General features: G+C 40.8%; 1 protein-coding gene across 19 annotated transcripts in view; it reads right to left on the minus strand.

The window, feature by feature from the left end:
- LOC307176302 (uncharacterized protein) overlaps nucleotides 1–23,388 on the minus strand; it is a 619,483-nt gene that overhangs the window by 84,320 nt on the left and 511,775 nt on the right. For 7 of the 19 annotated variants that reach the window (XR_013824697.1, XR_013824698.1, XR_013824699.1 and 4 more), the window contains 3 exons: nucleotides 21,033–21,116; nucleotides 14,802–14,881; nucleotides 12,880–13,134 (listed from right to left, as the gene is read on the minus strand). The exons of 3 other annotated variants lie outside the window; for them this stretch is intronic. Coding sequence is in view for 3 of the 16 variants with exons in the window: in XM_079902284.1 (XP_079758410.1) it covers nucleotides 14,834–14,881; nucleotides 21,033–21,116 (132 nt within the window). In the remaining 13 variants the exon portion in view is untranslated. Of the gene's footprint in view, nucleotides 1–12,879; nucleotides 13,135–13,438; nucleotides 13,874–14,801; nucleotides 14,882–21,032; nucleotides 21,117–23,388 lie in introns of those variants that run through there. 9 more of the 19 variants (XR_013824695.1, XR_013824706.1, XM_079902284.1 and 6 more) reach the window with 7 other exon arrangements.

The following is a 23,388-nucleotide window of genomic DNA, read 5'->3' on the forward strand; positions in this document are numbered from 1 at the left end:
ACTAGCTAAATACCTAAGCCTTGATTACTTACAAACCCTGAGCCTTGACTTACCTGTGAAATAAGGACAGTAATATTACAGAGGAATATAAGAATCGAATGAGACGGTGGTAAGATTCTTTGTAAATTATAGTGTCACTTAAATGTTGAATAATATTTAATGCAATTAAACATCTAGTTAGGAATGTAAATGGGAACTCAACCCACGTCTCCTCAGTCCTGGGTCAACAATTTTATTTCCAACGGGTCATCGTTATCAACCTCACATCACCATCACCAGTTTATCTGGGAGATATCAGGTTTAAGACTTCTTCCGGGTTCTAAGTAAATTACAGGATTAATTTCAGGTTTCTCTATTAACCCCCTAATCACTTTTGCCCCTTGTCAAGTGAAGTTGAACAAAATTCATGTGGAATGCACTGGTTTTCTTTTTTTCTTTTTCTCACACTAACTCACTCTGCTTTCTGAAGGATGGCCTCTATGTAATCTGGAGCGACACTGTTTAATGCTCACAATCCGCCTCACTATTTGTTAGAAAATACAGTCTACAGAAAGACATCGTCCAAGTCCTCAAGGACTGGGTGTTCTCAAAGACATCAAAAGCAAGGCACAGCTACTACTCTAAACATCTGCCAAATCATGTCTGCTTTCGAAACTATAACAAAATGAAACCAACCAAACCCCACAAACCAAAAATCAAAACACTGACCAACCACAGAAAACTCTGAAGTTCCCCAGATGTACCCTGTCAAGGAACGGAGCACATAAACATGATGAACAACTTCCTATAAATAGATGCTGGCTCTTTCTCATTGTATGTCTCTAATGCACTGATTTTAAAGAAGTAGGTATGCCTCTGTTTCCTACCTTCTCAAGTGGACTGTGAAAGCTGGGACGGGTATCTTATTAATTCTTGTACCCTCACACCACTCAGGTGACATGGGGAAATAACACTTAGTAAGCTCCTATTCAGTGCAAGGTGCTGTACCAGATTCTTCTCATTGATAATCTCATTCACTCTTTAAAAAAATTCTTAAGTGGGAGGTATCAGCATCAACCCCATTGACAGACAGGGAAACAGGCTGGAGACGGGTAGAGTAACTTGCTCAAGGTCACATATTTAGTAAATGGTAAAGCAACAATTCATATTGAATCGATTTCCTATTAGACCTCTTTGCCTTTCATATAGTTTAGTGGCTGATAAACAGTACGTGCTTATGGACATAGGCTAAATTGTCAAATTACCACGCCTAAAATAATGCTCATATACGATGTAGCATCCTGGATTGAAACAGACCTTATTATAGAATTCTTTAAGGGCTAATTCTTACTGAGACACTAGCTCTTGATTATAATTTTCACTTACCATCTACTCATCCAGATAGAGACAAAAGGCATGCATTATGGTCATAACTCATAACTGTTATAAGGGATTGACATAAATTACTTTGTCAAACACTCAAAGCAACATTTTGAGGTAGGCAATATTGTTACTTCTATTACAATTATTTTTCCAATTAAGAAAATGAGGTTTGGAAAGTTCGCCAAAGCAGAACTGAGATTCAACCTACACAGATCTGGTTCCTTCATGTCTATGGTTCTCAAACTTGACTGCACTTTAGAATAACCTGGGAATCGTCTATGCTGTGGGAAGCCTAGACATGGCTTCCAGAGGTTCAGATTCAATTGATGGTGGGTGAGGTCCTGGTACTCATACCTTTTTACAAGCTGTCCATGTGATCCTACTGTACAGACAGGCCTGGGAGTCCCTGCACTAGACTAGACCACCTCTGAATCTCGCTGTGCAGATGCCTTGCTATCCATGAAAGCCAAAACTGAGTGGATACATACTAATAAGCCCGCCCTTCTCATTGGCTTCTGCAAACCAGGTTGTCTGAAGTTTTAATATGAATTGAATTTTTTAGCCAATTGGTTATTGGTTAAGAATGAACCCACCCCTTGGAATGAGAACTAAACGTGGTTTATGTGCCAGGCACCACGTTAGGAACTTGCTATGGCTTATTTCAGTCAATCCGCAGAACGGCCCTATGAGGTAGGGATTATTACTATAGGTAAGGTATGTCAAATATATATTTCATCTTGCTTCCTCCCAGTCTGGTTGGTTACTGGGGCTTGCAGCCTTGCCACTCACAGTGTGGTCTGTGGAGCTCACCTGGGGGCTGGTTAGAAATACAGACTTTCAAGTCCCTCCTGACCCCCTTCTACCTAATCAAAATTTGCATTTCAACAAGATCCCAAGGTGATTCCAATTTGAGAAGCTCTGGTCTAGGGCCATGTCTTGAGTAAATTCTGTGTCCCCGTTGAACCAAAGATGAACGAGAAGAGTTCTTTGACAAATGTGCCATGTCTGCCTGGGCAGAGGATGGATTGGGGCCACGTGAATCAGGCTTTGATCACTTCAGCTTCACATACCTACAATACAGGACACTAGAGAGACTATGTAACGGGTTCACAGTTCAGTCACTGTTCCTTCCTTGCTAGACAATTACCAATGTCCTTAACCAGTGTAGTTAAGGGGACCATTTCATTTTGGTCCTGGCGGCTCCTGTGTGTCCAGCACTTCTTTTGATTTATAGCATCTATATTGGCTTCATGCTTCTAGCTCTCAAGGCTTGTGTCACTGATGACAAAGTCTCTTGATCTTTGCTTGTTACAGAACGGCTGCAAGATGCTGCAACTGGGGAAGCCAACTGTCCTGGTTTACCCAGAACTGAAGGGTTTCTGGAAACATTGGACTTTCAGTGTTGAAGCCTGGACAGTCCTGGGAAACTGGAACCGTTGGCCGTCTTGGCTTTAACTATGTCTCTCTCATGCGTGTTGAGTCTGTTTTCTGTTTGTTGCAGGGATGCTTGTTCTTCTGTTAGAGCCACACCCTGTACTCTCCAGCAGTAGGTTATTATTTTCAGCTTGTTTTTTTGCTGAAAAATATCACTTCCAATATAGCCCATGTTAAAAATAAATACCCTGCATCTTAGAAAAATGAAGGCATATTTCTGCACAGTACCATTAAATGTCCCCTTCTCTCATCCCACTTCCCTCAACAGCAATAACATGGGAGTATTTGTTAATTGCTTCATGGCAAATGTTATGTGATTGAGGACTGCCTGTATAAGAACCTTACAATCCAATTTGAGTGACCTGGTTTTTTTTATCTTTTTATAATCAATATTAATTAAGATTAAGGACCTATTTTTAGGTTGTACTCCATGGTCACACTGTGTTCAAGTCCAAGTGGTAGGATTTATGACACCAGAAATTTATTTATCTTTTTACATTATTTGATTTACTTTGATTCTTCACTGTGGAAGCTTAGGGTTACCTTTTGACATCTTTGTTTGTAACTTCCTGATCTTCATAAGAGGAAGTGGCAGATTAGAATTTCAACTACAAAGGTAAAAGAATTGCCTTAGAAAAAAGGTCTAAGGTTTTCTTAAAATCTAATGTTTTATATTGTACATGTTAGATTATTGCCTTGGGTATTTCCATATTAATCCATCCAGCCTGTTGGATACTTAGTTAAACAGATCATATTGAAAATAACAGGACAGATTCTAAAAACATGTGTATCTGTCTTTCCTGTGTCTGGGAGAAACTGACATTGGCCAATTAGAGATGTATTAATTTGTTAATTTGATTATATTGAATTATATGAGATGTGGCTCAGTAATGTTCAAGAAAGGAAATAAACATATTTTCTGTCCATTCTCCCACACTGACGGATCATTAAGATAACAATCTAATAGCTTGGGGGTGTCTATGTCACAAAACTTCATTTATTGTTTATTATTAACTGATGCTACTGATATTGGCCATTTATCATATCTCTTATGGATATGGGAAGACTGAATGATAATTTGTATAATCAAACCGCATTTTTTTTTTTAAAGTCATATTATACAGGGAGTTGACAGATGTGTCAGTTGGACTTCTAGAAACTGTGCCTAAGATGCTGGTATCTTCAAGATGAAAGGGACTCAGCGACAATTTGAAGCAACTTCCCTTAGTTTTCAATTAGGAAACTGACATGTACGAAGCTGAAATGACTTGACCAGGCTCACCCAAGATCAGCAGGTGGCAGGACAATGCCTGCTGACTCCTAATTCCGTGGGTTCTCCCTGGCAACCATTTTGCACTGAACTTTAATACCTCCCCTGCCTCTTTCTTTACACCAGATGCTTATTGATAATCTCTCACCTCCAGTAGCAGGGAAGTTTCAAGCAAGCACGAGCTCTAGAGCTATGCTTTATTGTGATTTTTTACAACTGAAAGGAAGCTCATACGATTCTTGATTATTGTTACTTTTTCCTCAGTCGGGAAGGCTGTAGACAAGGACGATTTGCCATTGTTCTACAACAAGCTTCCATAAATGTGTGTGTATACACTTCACTTTTTTATTTATCACAAATGATCGTGTGATGATATGCTAGTATTGTGTAATCCCAATGTTCCCAACTGCCAGTCATCTAATGTTATCCAATCTTCTTTTCTTAATTTTAAATAAATTTGGGGACTCTTTTTAATAAATTTTACACTCTTTAGTGAAAAAATATTTTTAATTTGGATTTATCACCTCAGTACAAAGGATTCTAACCACTAATTGTATGCCACCTGTCACATTCAACATCAAGGCACGGGGCACACATCTTTGGAATGTGTTGATTTTAACATTTCTATAAGCCTATGGTTTCCATGGTCTGAACTGTTCTTATTTCCCTTGATGTCTCAATTTTTTTTGATAAACATACCACAACAGAAAGAAGACAAAATTATCTCTAGGTATAATAAATTTGCTTATTGGGAATTATTCAGGACTTGTGGTTCAATGGGGGATTTATACTTTGATTCTATAAAGATCTCGAATATTTTTAATGATGCCTCTAATTATAATGTTGGACTCACAGTAGGCAATGAGTATTTGTCCATTTACTGAATATAGCACATCAAAAATGTTGATTTCCCTCCACCATAATTTTAGTGCTAAGTATATTGTATTCTATTGCATCAAACTATATATCACTTTTAAGTAGAATCAAACTTGCTAGATATCAGAGTTGAGTTTCTTTGTCCTTGGTGTTCCCTTCCATGGGGGGATAAGTTCTCTCATGCTAACATACCAGTCTTATCTCTCTCAGAGGGGAAACTGTTACTCCCCAGAGGAGGAATGCTTAATATAATTTGGGAGTCTGGGAGGGGAACCCAGGCACATGTAACCTAGTTCCTTCAGTATGACCCACACTGTCCAGGAATGGACTGCTCAGAGAGCAGAACATTTGCCATTGTTCTTGGCCATGCAGGGAATTTTATGAAACAGTTATTGCTGAAACCTGGGATATTCCAGCATTCCCTCTGCCTGATAGGTAAGTCTATCCCAGATGTATCGGGTAGGTGCATCTATGCCCAGAAGCAGATGCTTCTGGGGTTTAGATGAGGAAAGTCCACTTGCCTGCAGGTATAAAACCATTTTCCAAAGCAATGTTTTGTACAGTGAAGGTAATATTTTCATGTTACATTCATCCAGAGGCAGAAAGACGTTATGGGTGAGGGCATAGGTGATGGCCTCCAACAGCTAAGATTCAAATCCCTACTCTGTTACCTGCTCCATTAGTGTTGTAAGGATTTAATGAGTTAATATACATAAAGCACTTAGAACAGTGCCTGGCTCAAGGTAAATCTCTATAGCTGTTTGATATTAATAATACCCTTTTGTTTCATTGTTGAGTCGGTTCAGAGCACAGACGTGGCAACAGGGGTGATGTGTCAGCTCCCTGCTCCTGCCTCAGTAACAGGAGTTTTAGAGTAACTTGGAAACACATTCCAGTTGCAAACGACTCAGTGATTAGGCTAATCCTACACCATCATAGGTCTCATCCCCAGAATTATCTTTCCAATATTAGAACTAATAATGTCACTCTAAAATGCTTAATGAATGCAGACCTCCCCGGTAGAGTTTCAAACCCGCCAAAATCCAACCTCAAGCCTACATTTCCAATCTCGTCTTTCTAACACACTCATCAAGTTGGCCCAAGTCTAATACCACTCATGGTTCCTGAATCACAGCATGTGTTTTCATACCACGCTGGCTCTGCTCTCACTCTTTCTAGTGTTTTTTTTCTCCCTTCTCTGCTCGTTAAACCAGAGCCTATCTTTCACGGCCCAGCTCACAGCCCTACTCCTTTGTGAAACCTTTTCTTCCTCCTCTGTTACAGATGCCTCTCTCCTCTGTGTTGTGAAAACAAAAGAATGTATCTATTGTAACTCTATTGTACAACAGGTTGCTGTTGGAATTATTGAAACTCACCTGCTTCTGTGACAATTATGTGAACTGTGAGCTCCTAAGGGTCTGGACATGGGACCGCGTCCTCTTCATGCTTCTCCGCTCATTGTACTTAGCCCCTAACTCAGTGGTCGCCCCCCTTTCCCCCGCAAATGACTACCCAAACACCATTCCATCAAGAGGTTCTGTCAATGCCTTCTCCAAAATATCAATCAAACTCATCTACCTTTTTCCACCTCAACTTGACCACAGTCATTTTGTACCAGGTCTCCTTCAATAGCCTCCTGAAATAGCTCTCACCTGTGCAGGCCTCAATTCAGGTTGTTCCCCAAACAGCCATCAGAGTCAAACTGTAAACCACGTTGTGTTACCTTCTCACTTAATGAACTCCCTTGCAGTGATATGGAAACCTACATTCTGACCTTCTCGTGCCTACCTCCTCCCCTTCTCACCTCATTTTATACAATCCCTCTCCATTCCTTTATTCACTGTCCAACAGTCACACGCGTTTTCTTTCAGTGTCTCCGGCAAGCCAAACTTTTTTTCCCCCTTCAGCCTCTTGCACATTCTGTTCTCTCTGCCTCGAAAGCTGAAGCCTTAATTTTTTATTTGCTAGCTTTTTATCCTTTAAGTCTCAGCTTAGAAGCCCCTTCCTAAGAGAAGACATTCCTGACCTTCCATCTAAAATGAGTGCCCCCCTCCATCACATAAGGAATTACATGTGTGTAATTCCTTATGCTATGGAACAGAATACATCAGAACCTCATTATTTCTTTCATAATGACTGGTAACAAGCTTTAATGTGTGTTTTCCAGTGGTTTATTGTCTGTCTATTCTCCGCCAGACCTGGAGTTCCATGATGGCAAGAACCAAGTCGGTCTTGGTGTCATTCCCTTCTGGGGACCAACCACACAGCCCAACACACAAGAGGCAAGAGGAAAATGTGCTAAGTGAATGACAGTTCCTGAGTCGCCTCAGAGACCTTAAGGATTCTCAGAGCAGGAAGGAGACTCAAAGGGTATCTGGTCAAAGCCCTTCATTTTACAAGTGAGAAAATCAGGATCTAGGACTCGTCATGAGTTCTCCTGAGGCCCCCTAGTTAGCACCTGTGGGACCTTTCCTGGTCTTTGGAGACACCCTTCATTATCAAGTTCTCTTGCCCTAGGCTTCTGGAAACTATGCAATAACTGTAGATCATTAATGAAATAATCTGACAGGAAGACCAAGGGCTTCATGCATTTCAACATGTCACTGAGAAATGAAAGCAAAGCCTAAGGAAATGCCATCTGACTAATTTCTAACCAAGGCAAATCTTCTCTCTTAGTCATCCCCAACAGAAATGTCAGTGTTCCACAGGCACAGTGAGAGCTGCCAAGGTCCACAGCAGCTTCCCAGATCTGCTCTGCCCTACATGGGGATCTGGGATCCAGTGCAGAGCCCAGTGGCTCAGGGCTGTGCCTGAGTGCTTCTTCGGCAAGCAGAGAAAAGCTAGCACTTTAAACAGATGCTCCCTTTCTTCTACTAGGGACTGTTTTCTACCATCATCTGTGGCATACCTGTGAATCTATTGTTTATACTCGTGTTCCTGATTCTTTCCCTCTCTGGGTCTCAGTGTTCTTGTCTCCATAATAGAGTGGCTGATATCGAGGTCTCTTCGGCCTTGGCATTCTATAATTTTGCTTTATGGAGTTAGTACTCAAGCTTTAACGAGTACATATGCTTCGCAGAGCATTTTATTCAGTCCTACCATGTTCAGGAAAGTAGATGATGATTTCAGCACCTCTTAGCATCCCCTACTGATCTGAGCAGGTGTGAGGTCCTAGTGAATCCTGAAGCTAGTGCCTCCTGTTTCCTGTTCCCTAGGACTTTGCTGTCTTTGCTAGACCAAGATATTCAGAATCGGAGGATGTTCTCAAAGCTGATGACAGGGTCTGCAGCAATGCAGGGGAGCCTGACTATCTGATCACGTGCAGCCTTTTCAGGACTGCCAACATCATCACCAAATGCCAAGTCACCCAATGCACTTACTATTTATTCTACAAATATGTACTAAGCAACTCTTAAATGATATGCATTGTGCTAGGTGCTGGGGAATCTAAGAAATAGATTAGAAAATGATCCCTGCTTTCTAGAGATACACAGATTAATGGGGAGATAGGCAAGTAAGCTATTTCCGTGTAGTAGCGAGATATGCTGCTTTTTCTTGGTGTGCTCACAGGAAGGGTATAACTTAACTCCATCTGGGGGCATCTCAGAGGGGCTGTGAGAACTAGCTCATCAAGGGTGAGAAGGAGTTTGCTCGGTAGAGACAGAAGAGATGACAACACCCGGTGGAGAAGCAGCAGTGCACAAAGGTACTGAGTTTGGGCTTGGTAGCTTCTGGAAATGGTGAGGAATATAAGATGATTTTGTGGTGACATCAGGGAAGGGAGAGGATGAAGAAGATAGTGGAGATGAGGCTAGAGGAGCAGGTTGGAGTTAGATTGAGAAGGGCTTGTTAATGGGCTTGGGCTCCCATTCTACATGCAAAGGTGGAGATCCTGATTAATGCCGGGGGTGTGCATGTGTGCATGTGTGTGTGCGCACACAGCATAATCAGGTTTAATTTTTTAGGAAGATAATGGTGTCCAGGGAATGATGGAGAATGTAAATGAGAGAAGCATGAGAGGATACAGCTTCTGGGGAACTGTGAACACTCTGGCAGCTACTCACTGATGAGTAAAGGGGAGGCAAGCTTCGGAAAATTGTTCTGGGGCTGATCAGTGGAAGGTCGTATATTTATACTAAGGAGGTTGTGTCAACAGGTACAGCTCGGGAACGCTACTCATAGCTTTTCCCTGTGGTTTCTATGACAGTGATTAATGGAGCACCTACTGGGAGGCTCTCTCACAACTGAGTAGTGTGGATTGAAGTAATCTATGCTGAAGATGTGACTTTTCTGGAAGAGACCGATTTCCCACCTCCTGTACACACTTATGGCTAAAGTCATTTCATGTCTCAGGGAGTGCGCTGTTGGTTTTCTCGGACTATGTGGCTTTGACAAACTTCTGGCCTCTCAGAGACTCCTTTAGCCACTCAGAACAGGAGAGCTGCCTCGTGTCTGGCTCCATCACTGCTGGAGAGAAGTTCGACCCCATTTTCAAACAGCAGGCTCAATACAGCTGTGCTCCTGAAGGTAACAGGGATAAGAGGACCAGTGTGAAATCCAGACCTTTGGAGGGAAGAATGCATACATGTATAAATGAAGACACAGAATTGTTCTATCTTCTTCCCACTCGCAACATGTCCGAAGGCCTTGACTCAGCATTATCTGGTCTTAATGTTCACGCTTGTCCATCCGTCTTGGCGATGACTGATTTCATTGTTGGCTTGTTTTCACGACACGAATGTGGGATCTTTGGAGTGCCTAATTCCTTGCAAGTTCCATTCAAGGGTGGAAGAGCTAGAACAAGCTCTAACCAGTAGACGGCCCAGTGACTCAGGAGCTTAAGCATTTAGCTAATTGGTAAAGAAAAATGTGGCAAAGATTTGCAGTTAATAAGAGTGAAAGAAGACTCACTGGGGCCTACATTATGCAAGTTTCTATTTCCTTTTGGGACCATATCAGAACTTGGGAGAAGAAAGGCTACATTTTACCTTTGAGGAATTTACAGAACATTTTTTTTCATTGGTGACTAACAAAGGCAACGGTTTCACCACCTCGGAAAAATTCCTCATTTCCTTTTGTGAAATCTGGGTGCTTTTGAATAAATCCATGTTAGGAATGTGGATCTCCATCTGTGATGGTCAATGTCCATTCTCATTTTTGAACAAAACCTGGTACCAAGTGGGGTCCTGGTTAGAAATAACAAGCAAACAAAAACAAACAAACAAAAAAATCCCAAACCAAAAAAACAACAAAAAGGAAGAAAAACAGAGAAAAGAAATAACAGAGCACTTGCTTTCCCCAGGCATCCTGGAACCTATATTTCCTTGTAAATCAGGAAAATGCAATAATTGAGAGCACAGTCTTTCATTGGAGGAATTCAAATCCCAGCTTGACCTCTTTCCAGTTACAGGACTGTCCTCTCTGAGCCCCAGTTTTCTCATCTTTAAAATGGGGTCAATTATATCCACTTCCCAGGGGCTTCTAAGGATTAAATAACTACATATGAAAAATACTTAACTTAGTGTCAGGCGCACAGTAATCATTCAATGTCATGTCAATTACTATTAACAAAAATAAAAGAAACACTTATATTGTTTGTTAACATTTATAGTAGAATCTACTTAGTCTGTAAATGGGACTTCTCTAAGTAAAGGGAAAAATGTGATTTCTATGTGTATTAGGTGACAATGGTAGGTTAAAAAATTACCGTTATGAATGTTTTCTAATTTTGTAGAAAGATGGTATTTCAATACTTGATTTTTAGATTTGTTTTATTTAGTTTTTATTTATTTTTCTTGCCTTATTTCAGAAAAAGAATTCAAAGTAGCTTATAAACCCATAAACAAAATAATACAAACTAAATAATTGTATTTTTCACCTACAATCTTTTTTTTTCTCCTACAATCTTAGCAACATTTTAAAAAGTTGTATAATTCCCAGATTGACGTGTAGGACTTGCTCAATAAGTGTTTATTGAGTTTAATTGAAATGAGAGGGAGAGAGGGAAGAAAAATCAATAAATGTTGCTCCTTGAGACTTTTTTTTCTTTGTCAACATATATTTCTTAAATTTGACCACTATATTGATTTGAACCATAAATAACCAGATTTATTTTTCTTATTTAAATGTTTATGTTAATCCACTTTAAAATTAACTTTGACAATTTAATTGTTTTGAATAAGTACTAAATTCATGTTTCCAAATTGCAAAGATAGAAAAACACTGATGGGAATTTCTCTCCCATTTCTGTTATTTAGCCACTTACTTCTTCTACCTGGAGACAACCTCTGTTAATAATTTCTGGTTTCCATCCACTGTTGAAGTTTGTAAAAGAAAATCAGGTCAAGATCAGCATGTAGAACTGTGACCACCGCTTGGCCTTTGAGGTTAGAGATGTATGAGCTCCATCACAAGTTCTTCTTAGTAGCTCAGTAGTTTTGGGGCAAGTTGCTTAACATCTCCAAGATCCAGTTTCTAGCTCTATAAATGAATGCAGTTCTTTGCAGAGAGGTTATGAGGTTTAAATGAGAAGATGTATGCCATGACGTGGCACAGAGTGAGCGTTCAGTAAATACTGCATTCTATCATCTTCTATGTACTTCAGTCTTTGGATCAAAAATCTTCTTTGATTTTTATGTGCATTAGCGACCTGAATGTATATTTTAAATGTTCATACTGTGCATTTGAAGAATGAGGGAAATACTGAAGCACTTCTTCCTCCTCCCATCTCCAGTGTTGCTGCGTGGATGCTGATGCAGTCATTCATTTAAGAACCAAGGATGGGGTCCTTCTGTGTACTCCTCACTGCTATGGGTTTCTTCTCCCCACCCCGCCCCTGCACCATGTCCTTCTTATTCTTACCCAATGCCATTGACTTCAGAAAATAATTCGCTTGCCAAATGGAGCAGGGATTAGATTTCCCTCAGTTCAAGCCCACCTTTTTCCTACAAATGTAGGAAATGTAGGTTATGAGTGTTAGCTTCAGAGGTGCATAGGCCCCAGTTGGAATCTGGACTTCGTCACTTTCTAGCTAACTAATCTCAGGTACCTAACTTATTAGTTCTCAACCTTAGTTTCCTCATCTGGAAAATTACACTAGAAATACCTCCATCACTGAGATGTTTGAGGATGAAAGAAAAAATATAATAAAGTTCCTGAAATGTGGCAAGTGGCCAATAAACTATGGCTTTTGTAATGATTATTCTGAGACACAGGAGAGGCTTAGATATTTTCCACATGTTCTGCCTTCTCCACCCAGTAAAATGCAACCAGACTTGCAGATAGGCAAATCAGCCAGTGTTTTATAATGGTGCTTGATGATAAACGGTATATCTACTTGCTATGTGTAGACTTACCCAGTGATGCATTTAAGATCATCTATTCTACTTGATGATCTTAAATGCATCACTGGGTAAGTGTTGACTATTCCCATTCATGAAGATCGGGCTGGAAACTAGCCCTCGTGGACCTGCTCCTATGTTAAAGGAGAGTGGATCAAATCTATTTGCAAACTTAGCTTTTTGATCATACTATGCTTTTCTTTTCTTTTTTTCAATTTCCCTTTCTCACTCCTTCCCTTTGTTTCTTTCATAATTTTACGTCTATTGTAAAGAATAAACAATAGACTGGGTCTGCTCTCAAAGAAGACACAAGGGAAAAAATAATCATCATTCATCAGATGGCATCCACACCCCAGGGCCAGCGCTAGACTACATGCTCTCATTTAGTCTTCACAGCAGCCCTGGAGCTACTATTTGCCCAGACAGGGTAACCAAGTTGTCCAAAGTCACACAGCTAACAAGCAAATCTGGGGATCAAACGTAAGACTGTGTGATTCCAAATGTGATTGGTGGGGCCGGGGGTACTGTGTACGTGTGCATGTCAGTGTGCACAGAAAATTCCAAATATAACAACTTTCCTATAGACGCTAGACTCACTCTTTGGCTGACTGCGATGGTGTCCCTCTTCACAAACTCCACTGTACTGTCGGTTGTTGTATCTGCAGAAAGTGAAGAAGCTTCAGGGTCCACTGCCTTCACTGCTCTTCCCTTTGCTCTGAGGACTGGGCAATAATCTTCCTACCCTTCCCACAGGGCTTCTGGTCTTGTCATCTGCTCAGACTCCTGATGTGTGCTTGCCTCAATGCCAAACATGGGCAGCGACGGCATCGCTGGTGCCCAGCAAATGTTTGCCTGATAAATAAATGAATGAGTGAATGCAAGTGAAGGAGAGTAGCTGGCGTCCAGTCATCTATATCTTGGTCTTTGTCTTGGATTTGTGATATTGGCCTCTAGCAGAAGCCTCAAACCTCTCTTTTGATTTCCTGATCTTCTAATTTCTAACCGCCCCCCACCTCCCAGCACCACCTCCTCAACACACACACACAAAGATGTGGAGGAAGGGTGCCCTGAGCATTCAGGCTTCAGAATGTTCACTGGGCAGTTTTTTAGAAGTGGAACCATAGGGACTGAATTAGATCTTTCTGGGTAGATGTGGATATGACCTTTAAATGGACAGGTTCAAAATCAGGGGAATAGAGGAGCAGGGCCTTGAGGGTAGTTGGCAATACTTTGTCCAGGAACGAAAGTAATTTTCCATGTAGTCCTGTATGTTTTATTGGAGTTCCACATTGGAGTTTGTGGCTAACAATGAAGCTAATATACAGCACTTTTCTTTGCTTTCAGAGATATAATGGGAAGGGGTGGTCATGGACAAGGGCAGGATTCAGACACTTACAGGTTCCTGGCTGAAATATCATGTCATTCTACACTGGCATCCCAGTCTCACCAAGACCCTCAAAAATGCCTCGTCTCAAGGGCACTTCTCAATATTCTGTTTGATTGTTTGGAAGCCATGAGACAATCACATTCTCCATGTCTAGGTCCTCATCTCATTTCTCATATGATGGTGTTAGGACAATCTGTGGGGATTCTGGAGAGGAGAGGGGGAGTTAAGGCATTGATCCCATTGACTGGATGAGTTGGGTCTCAAAGTGATCTATTAACGAGTGTTACTCATTTTGACCACTTTCTTGGAGGGAAACTTCTTGGACTTGGCCCCTTCTCCAACTTCACTTTTTCCACCCACAGATATCCAGGCTGGAAAAACCATACTAACAGAGAAGTCACTTAGTTCTCTTACTGCTCTCATGATGTGTTCCTGATTCACCAAATTCATCTTGGTCAGGTGTATACTTAGCACTTAACCCATCAATTCCCCAAAACTCCTTCGGGTTCAGGATGACTAGTGCCAATAAACACACTAAGGTAGAGCATGGTGAGTTTGCAGAGGACACTCTGGGTCTGTTCCAGGGTACATGGAAAGGCCCTTAAATTGCAGCCCCTATCTACCCTTTACATAGTAGATTCTCTACAATCATTTCCCTTGCTCAGGTCAATGATTTTAGTCCCTCATCTCTGAATGACTGAATATGTCTAATTCCCATTTTAATCATATTACCTGGATGAGCAAAAGTAGCTCTAGACTGATTTACTCATTCTAGCTGCCAAGGAAAAAAACCAATGAATGTGGTGCTTAACCTATTTTGAAGGCCGCTACAAGCCATATTGGTGTTCTTGCAACTATGAGATATTTTATGTTCTGATAAGGGACAAAAATTCCTGTCTCAAATGGCTCCCCATCGCATCGAGATCTTGCAACAATAACACTAGTGATTCAGACATTAATCTTAAGTATCCGGGGAGCTCTAAAACATTGTAACCCACCAGCAAGGCCCATGGTAATTGCCACGTAAATCCCCTCCATAATGTGGCCCTTATTATGACCAGCCAGCTAAGGCTTGCTCTTAAATCATCCCAATTGAACAGAGCCTTGTAGAAACACCATCACCTACACATACCTCTGCTTCTTTTCATTAATCTGTTATCCTCTTTACAAATGATGCTCTTCACCCACTCCCTTCCTCCAGATTAGTAATGCCTGTTAAGCAAACAAACATGAAATTTCAAAAGGAAGTAGAAGCAATAATCATTACCAGCTGCTGTGGTAAGCATCGCAAAAATGCTCACACTTCACAGAGAAAAATCCACGCTGCTCTTTGAAGGCATTCAGTTCTTCAGATATGGATACATGTATAACTTCTAGGCCAGGCTCCATTCTGTTCCAACAATAAGTTCTGCACTTTGGGAAAGGTGCTGAGAAATGAACTTTGGCCTTCACGATCCATCTGGAGCATTCAGTGATGACACTGACTTTGAAGTTACACTGACCTGGCCAGCCCTGCCACTCACTGGCTTGGTATGCTTTTCATTTTTTTTAATCCATTCATTCAGACAACAAATACTTTGTGTCATATACTTGCTAGGCACTGCCTATTACTAGCCCCCCCTCCCAAAAAATAAATACCAGAAAGGCAATGGGAACTCAGAGAAAGAATAACTTAACCATACTTGGAAGGTCACGGAGGGATTCTGGGAGGAAACAGTAGCTAAGATCAGACATGGAGAATGAAGAATATCAGCCCCAGTTTTCTCATCTGTGAAATGGGTATGAGGGTACCTACCTTCAAAATAGTTATAACGTTAAATGAGATGATGTTCCTTAAGTACACAACTGCATTGGATGCAGATTTGGCATTTTCTAAATCTTATCAGTGTTTTTATATGATTATAACAATTATATTTTCCACTTTATATAATTTGAAAATGGCATAAACATATTAAAAAGGAACAAAATAAAAGCCACTCATATCCCATACCCTAAAAATGTTTTTCTTCTATTAACATTTTAAGATATTTCCTGCCAAACATTTTTGTTCCTTTGTATACTTATATATTTGGGGTTACCCTTTTTATGTATTTTGGACCCTTATTATTTTAAAGTTAGCTCTGTATCAAAGTGCTTTCCCACATCATCAAACAGTCATTGTAAACATTAATTTCAATAGCTATGTATTACATCATATGGATTTATTATAATTTAGCTAAACATTCACCTATTTCTGTTCTTTTAGGCCGTTTTCAGTTTGTAGCCATTATAAATTGAATTTCTGACTATTGTAAATCATGCTTAAATGAACATCTTTGTGCATAAATCTTTGTGCCTATTTTTGATTATTTCCTTAGGCTAGCTTCCCAGAATTAGAATGACTGGGTCATAGGCTATGAATATTTTTAAGGCTATGAAGTCATATTGCCAAATTGTCTTCCAAAGGGGTTATAACAATTTACATTCTGACTGGGAGTGAATGAGCTGGCCTGTCTCCACATAAGCTTGCCTCTAAATTGAAGTTACTATTACTGTTATTTTTGTTACCACGTGCTGTTAGATCCTCAGGGCCATATCAGGTTTTCAAAGTTCAACCTAGATTTTTTTTTTTTTTTTTGCCTCTAAATTTAAAAGCAGTACCTGTACTTTCTGTACTGGTAAAACAGAGAAAAACAACCAACTAAACAAACAAAAGAGAGCAAAAGCATGAATAATCCCACTAATCAGAGACAATTACTCTCAAGCCAATATTGTTTTTATTATTTCCAATGTAGAAATTTGTTCTTTTTCATTATTGTTTAGTGCTGTATGTCCCTTTTTTTATTTACATTTGTGCATGTTTTGACATTCTTTTTAAAATGTCATTTTAAACAATTGTCTACATTACAATTAGTGTTGTCGATAGATGAATTTCATTTTTTTTTTCTCCCAGGCATGGGGATATTAGGAACTAAATATATTTGTCAAACTCTTTACACTAGGGATTCTCAACCTTTGTACATTTTGGACCAGATAAATCTTTGCTGGTGGAGGGCTGTCCTGTGGATTGTACGATGTTTAGCAACATCCCTGGTTTCTACCCACTAGAGGCCAGTAGTACCCAGAGGCCCTCCTACCCATCCCTAGCTTGTGACAATCAAAATATCTCCAGACATTGCCAACTGTTCCCTGGGCGGCAGACTTACCCCAGATGAGAGCTACTGACTGCATCCACTACACTGTGCTCCTGGAGTCACCGCTATTAACCTGGACTTAAAACATTCCTGGCAACGGCACATTCACAACTGACATGTGCATTCAAATTTTGGACAGCTCCGTCCCAAAAGTTCTTTCTTACAGGAATCTTTCTGTAAGAGTCTTTCTGTAAGAGTCTGAGTCTTTCTGAACTATATAGTCACAATCTTAGCTTTTCCTTTAAAAAATGTATGCAGACATATTTTGTCTTTTGCACTTATCTTTCAAATATTAGAAGACTGCTAACATCTCTAAATTAAAGAGCCCGTTTATTTTCTTCCCCATTAACAGAATATCCTTTCAATCCCTTCCCAACCTCGTCTCCATCCACTGAATGTGTTTCTGTCTCTGTCCATTACTCTCTTTTCGTACAGCATCAAATATGAGCTGAACTGAGCAGAACGGAGAAAAGCAGGGTTTTTTCTATCTTATTTGACAGACCATGAACCTTATGAAATTGCCTTTATTCAGCAATTTTTGATCTACTAAAATGGAAATTTAATATTCTAAAACTTAATGTATTTCTGTGTATTCAAACATCAAATTTGCCTTTTTGGAGAATGTATCACATCAATGACTCATATTTCATTTACTGTCATCTAAAGACTAAAACTTTGTTCACAAATCTCTCAACTTGGCTTGTCTGATTAAGCTAAAGAGAGTCACCTGGAACATTACTAATGACCATGTGCCCCACAGAAACTAGATACAAAACTATAGAAATACAGAGTGATGGAGTAGGAAAGGACCAAAGAAACCATTTGATTTCACATCCTCCTTTCACAGATGGGGGAACTGAGACTCAGAACATAATACCTGCCCAAGTTTCACAGCTACTAACTCCTAGTAAGATTTCTTCTAGAAGCCTGATTCCCAGACTGCTTATCTATCCAAGGACACCAAGAAGAACAATGGAATGGCTTAAGAAAAAGTATCTATGTGCATAATATGTTAGATAGAAAAATAGAGCATAATATGTTAGATAGAAATAAAGATGGAAGACAGGCACAACCTGTAACAGTGACGTCTGCAAGGACAGACAATGGATGGGAAGCTCAGGCAATTAGCTAATATTGTTTTGACAACAGTGGCCAAAGGCAATAAAATATATTTGACTGGGTGAATCTGAATGGGGAAGGGAATGGGTCAATTGCACACTGCAACTTCTAAGTGTCTGGGTTCTCCCTTTCAATATGGCCACTTCAAATTAATCTTATTAATTGACCACAGGAGTTTTGGGCAGACAAGTTATTGCTACTCTAGATCTCTGAGTAAATTATTCCCAGTCACAGGAGCCTCCTTTATTTTCCCATCTCTTCTGCTTCTCTCTTTGCCTTTATCTAGTCAAGGCTCTATTCCACTAGAAAGAGGGAACAATTTCTAAAATGAGTACTTGATGAATTTCACCCAAAAGTAACCGCCACCACCAACTTTAAAAAAATAATAATTTTTTAACAAACCTCATTATTTTGTTTTTAACTAGTTTGTTTCCCAAGCACCTTTTGAGTTCAAAAAATGGACAGTATAAATAAGCAACGTGGATATTTCGTAAGACACTTGCGATCAGCCGGGTACACTTATCTATACCTCGCTGCAGCCTTTTCCCTGGCAACTCGTAAACCTCGTTTGTGCTGTGACTCAGCATACCTGCGGCAGTAACTGAACGGCTCCTTATGATAGCAACAGGATGTTTGATTTAGGTGAGCCATGAATAAATGCTGATACTCCTAATCCTGAGAACCCCAAGTATGATAAAAATAAATATTCTGACCTTGCTGCCAGTGAGTAATTGGACATGAATTACATTTGTCCCTTTGATAATGATGCAAAGCAGAATGGCCAAGTGAGGGGACGTCCTGTATTCATGTGCTTCCACCACAATGGGTAATTAAGTGGAGGTGAATAGTTTAAGGTCAAACTGTGGTCCTGCCCTTGATGCGCTGCTTTCAATAGCACAGCTGAAACTGAGAGGGTAAACAGCAATGCCCTCCAATGGTAAGGAAGTTTAGGATCATGGGTTTTAGAGCCAGTGAGAAAAACTGCACTCAAACCCCTGCTCTGTCTGTCTAGCCCAGTGGGTTGTCCTGGGCTTAAATGAGGTTGAAATATGAACACGTCATAACAGTAAGAGACACACACATGGCAGATCTTAATATTACTGCTTCCCTATAAGTAGGTGAAATTTCTGAGTCCATCTCTTTGAGTAAATGTTTCCTAACCCTTTTAAGGGGACATGAACCTCTTTGAAAATATGATGAAGGCTATGGGCCTGCTTCCCAACAGAAACACACTCACACACCACACATACACATGCACTTTCACACACTCTTCTACAACATTCCAGAAGGCTGATAGAACTTCAGCAAGCCTGTGTATTCTAGGGCTCCATAAAGCCTAGATAAAGAGCTCTTAATCCAAGGTGTTTGGGGTCAAAAAGCTTTACAGCCATTGTCCTTTATAAAATGTGTATTTCCCAGTTCCTTCCCATTTAAAAATGGAAGAAGAATAAACTCTAATAGGTCAGGGCCGGCTCATGGGCGTGTGAACTGTGTACTGCACAGGACTCCACACTTAGAAGGGTCCACACTTGGTTTAATGCTCGACTTGAAACTTTGCACGGACTCGAAATTTTGAACAGCAGGCCCTGCATTTTCATTACGTACTGGTCCCCACAATTATGGAGTTGGTCCTGCCCAGGTCACAGTCACACATCTTTTTTTTTTTTTTTTGTCCAATTTATTGATAAATTTATTTTTTAATTTTTTTATTAACTTTTTATTTTGTATTGGAGTATAGCCGATTAACAATGTTGTGATAGTTTCAGGTGCACAGCAAAGCGACTCAGCCATACATATACATGTATCCATTCTCCCCCAGACTCCCCTCCCATACAGGCTGCCACATAACATTGGGCAGAGTTCCCTGTGCTGTACAGTAGGTCCTTGTTGGTTATCCTTTTTAAATATAGCAGTGTGTACACGTCGGTCCCAAACTCCCTAACTATCCCTTCCCCCACCCGTGCCCCCGGTAACCATAAGTTCGTTCTCTAAGTCTGTGATTCTGTTTCTGTTTTGTAAGTACGTTCAATTTGTATCACTTCTTTTCAGATTCTGCATATAAGCGATATCATTCGATATTTCTCTTTCTCTGCCTGATAGTCACGCATCTTGTGGGATGCAAAGCAGAGATTCAATCTCTCTCAGCCTCCACCTACCCCCTACCCCAGCCTTTTCCAGCACGCACTTGCCTCTTATCCCTCGTATCCCTCCATCACACTCATCCTTGTTTCTCATAAAACTTTCGTACATTTATTATTTGATACTCTGTCTTCCCTCGGCAGAATGTCTGCTCCATGAAGACAGACTTCATCTGGGTTGTACCTCATGCCTAACACAGTGCCTGGCACGTGGCCAGAGCATCATAAATATGTATTGAATGAATTCAACCCAGGCGCCTTGAGAGCAGAGCACACTTAACACTTCACCCGTTAACACACTTAACTAATGTCCTATGGTTACCTGCGGTGGTACCACCCTGTACACTGAGCAAATTCAGTTTTCTGGGGGTCAGCCAATAGCCATGACTTTCCTGAAATAAGAATCTGTGTGTTTGACTGGAGGAAAAATTAGGAGGCACTTTTATTTTTTAAAAAAGGCATACTAGGGAGAAAAAAAAAAAGATCCCTAACACTTCTTGAAATCTACTCTGTGCTACGAGACAGGTACCAAAACATATTTTACCTCATTTAAATGAATTATTCCTCCACACACGTGGGTACGCTTTATTATCCCCATCTCACAGAAAAGAAAACTGAGGCTCAGGGTAAGTCACTCCCTCATCCCAGCTTCCTCAGCCAACAAGGGGTGGCTCTATAAATTAGCCACCAGCAATGATGATTATTATTGTTAAATTGCATCAATTTTTATAACTTGTGAAGCTCACATCTTCCAGGAAATAAAATAGAAAACTTCTTATTTATGAGGATATTCAGGCTTGGGAGCCAGTTTTCCTCCCATCTGCTTGTTACTCTTTTGCTGGGTTTTGTTTTCTTTGGTGAGAGTTGAGGGGTCAGGAGGCAATATGGTGTCAGTTATTCATTTCCTCCCATATTCCTCTACTTAGGACTTACGGTGCCAGACTCCGTGCTAGCTGCTTGTGGGGGGCTGCAGAGGTGAATCAGACACTGTCCTGTTCTCAAGGAGGTCACTGCTTCCTGTTGGCAACAAAACACCCAGTCACTCCATAAACATCCCCTTAGCGCCTACCCTGTGCCCAGCACAAGGCCAAGTGACACACGGAATATCACCCTTTTCCTCAGGAGCTCCCAGTGTGGGAGGAGGGCCTCTGGCTTCTAGTTAGTGTAATAGTCAAAATGCAAAAGCTATTGCAAGTGGTGTGAGAATGACAGGTCTGTCTTGCCCTGGCTGTATTCCCAGTGCCTCGCACAATTCTGGGCACACACTTGTCGACTGAAAAAAAAATGCATAACCTAGAAGTTGAGAATTACGTTTTATTCGGCAGATTTTCTGAGGACTAAAGCCCAGAAGACAGCCTCTAAGATCGGTTGGAGGGACTCCTCCAAAGAGGTAAGGGAGGAGCCAGGATATATAGGAGTTGTGCCATGAAAACCAGGTAGCTGGAACATCCTTAATTAAAGAAAACCAGATGTCTCAGGTCAATGAATTAGCACTTCTCTGTGTATGGGAAGATGGCAGAATCGCGGCTCATTGAAATCATTCCTTTGATGTGCACCTGAACTATCCAGGGCCAGTACACTGCTTTTTTCTGCCCTGCATCCTTTTAGGGTGCACAGTTGGGGGCGGCTACAGTAGCTGAGGGCTTAATGGCCACAACATCCTTTGTTCGCTGATATGACAAGAGACATTTTTCATCTGCACACTAGACGTTCGATAAATATCTGTGAGAGGACTGAAATGCTCCAGTGCAGTGGTATGTAAGGTCGGCCAAGTGTGTGTGGGGGGTGATAACTGAGAAAGATGTAGTATCAGAGAGCTGATATCTGAGCTTCCTTTAATTAAAAATATTATCAAGAAAAGGACATTTGAGAAAAAAGTATCTTCATGAGCAAAAGACTAGTGGTGCTAAAATGTGTGTGGGACAGCTGAGTCTAGCAGGGGTGTGGGTTCCTGGGGCAGCTGGAGCTGAAGGAGGCAGCGCAAGGCTAGCAGGGGCAGGTTGTGAAGGCCTGTGTGCGTGGCTAGCATGGAAAGGCACTACCAGGCTCGTGCTGCACTAGTTGTGACCCAAACTGACTCAGTGGCAGTGAGAATAAAAGAGAGTGGATAGGCACAGTTATAAGAATGTGGAATCATACTTACTTCTCACAATAAGTCATGTATTATCATCAAGGTATTACTATCCTAACTCCAGGAGAAAGGTATTACCATCCCCACTTTACCGTTGAAGAGACAGAGGCTTCTGGCGGTAAGTGACATTTCCTAGGCCACAAACCGAATCAGTTTCATAGTCGAAATTTCAGTTCATCTGACCCTAGCCCAGTATCTGAGAAAAATGCAAAAGACATAAACGGGTAGAAGAAGCTTACTGGTAGAATCATGATTGCAAATGTGAGACCCTGTACACTTGGTCTAGTCCATACACAGGCCTTCTTGGGCTGGTACTTGTTGAAAGATTTTTGAATTTGAAGGGCTGCACCACAGACCCCACTACTCCCCAGTTGTCCACAAAGCCTCTTCACATATTCACGTGAATGGTCTGCCCCAGTGATGGCAAGTAACAAGAGTTGCCAAATGGGGAGACTTAAAAGAGGTAGAACTCATTCAAACTCATTTGAGACAATAAGAAAATGTCAATAAAGAACTTGGAATTGAAGTGAGATAGAGAAGCAAAAGCAAAAAAAGGGTTAATTTGGAATTGACATTTGGGACCTTTGTGAAGAGAGAAACAGGAAGCCAGGGAATTTGTATTCAGTCCAGATGTGAGATGGGCAGGAAGAGGGAAGGAACATTCAGAAAGATAATGGGTTCCATTCTCTGCCCTCTGCCTGGAGCAGGGGAGGGGGTAGGTCTGGAGGGTGCAGGAAAGGGGGAAGAGCTAGGCCTGTGACCTTCCAGCATTCCCTTCTGTTGGAGTCATCTGTGTGAGTGAAGGGTGAGGAGGCTTTGCCACCCGAGTACCATGTTTACATAAGTAAACATAAGCCTAAGACATTCTGCTTCTTATCAAATTAACAATGATTTACAAAGTGGTAATATTCAGTGTTGGTGTGGTGATGGAGAAAAGAGCAGTTTAATACATAGCTCTGGGAGTAAATTGGTGAAGCCGTCTGAGACCAAAAAAAATGGCAATATTTTCCAAAGGTATGAAAAAAATTCCACCTTCAGAAATCTATCCTATGGAAGCAATCTGAAATGTGGACAAAAATCTAATGTATAGAGATGTTCATTACAGTATGTAAAATAGTAAGAAAACTGTAAAGCACCTAAATGTTCAATGGTCATGAA

Source organism: Stenella coeruleoalba, assembly GCF_951394435.1.
Source record: "Stenella coeruleoalba genome assembly, chromosome: 17".
NCBI classification, from domain to species: Eukaryota; Metazoa; Chordata; class Mammalia; order Artiodactyla; family Delphinidae; genus Stenella; species Stenella coeruleoalba.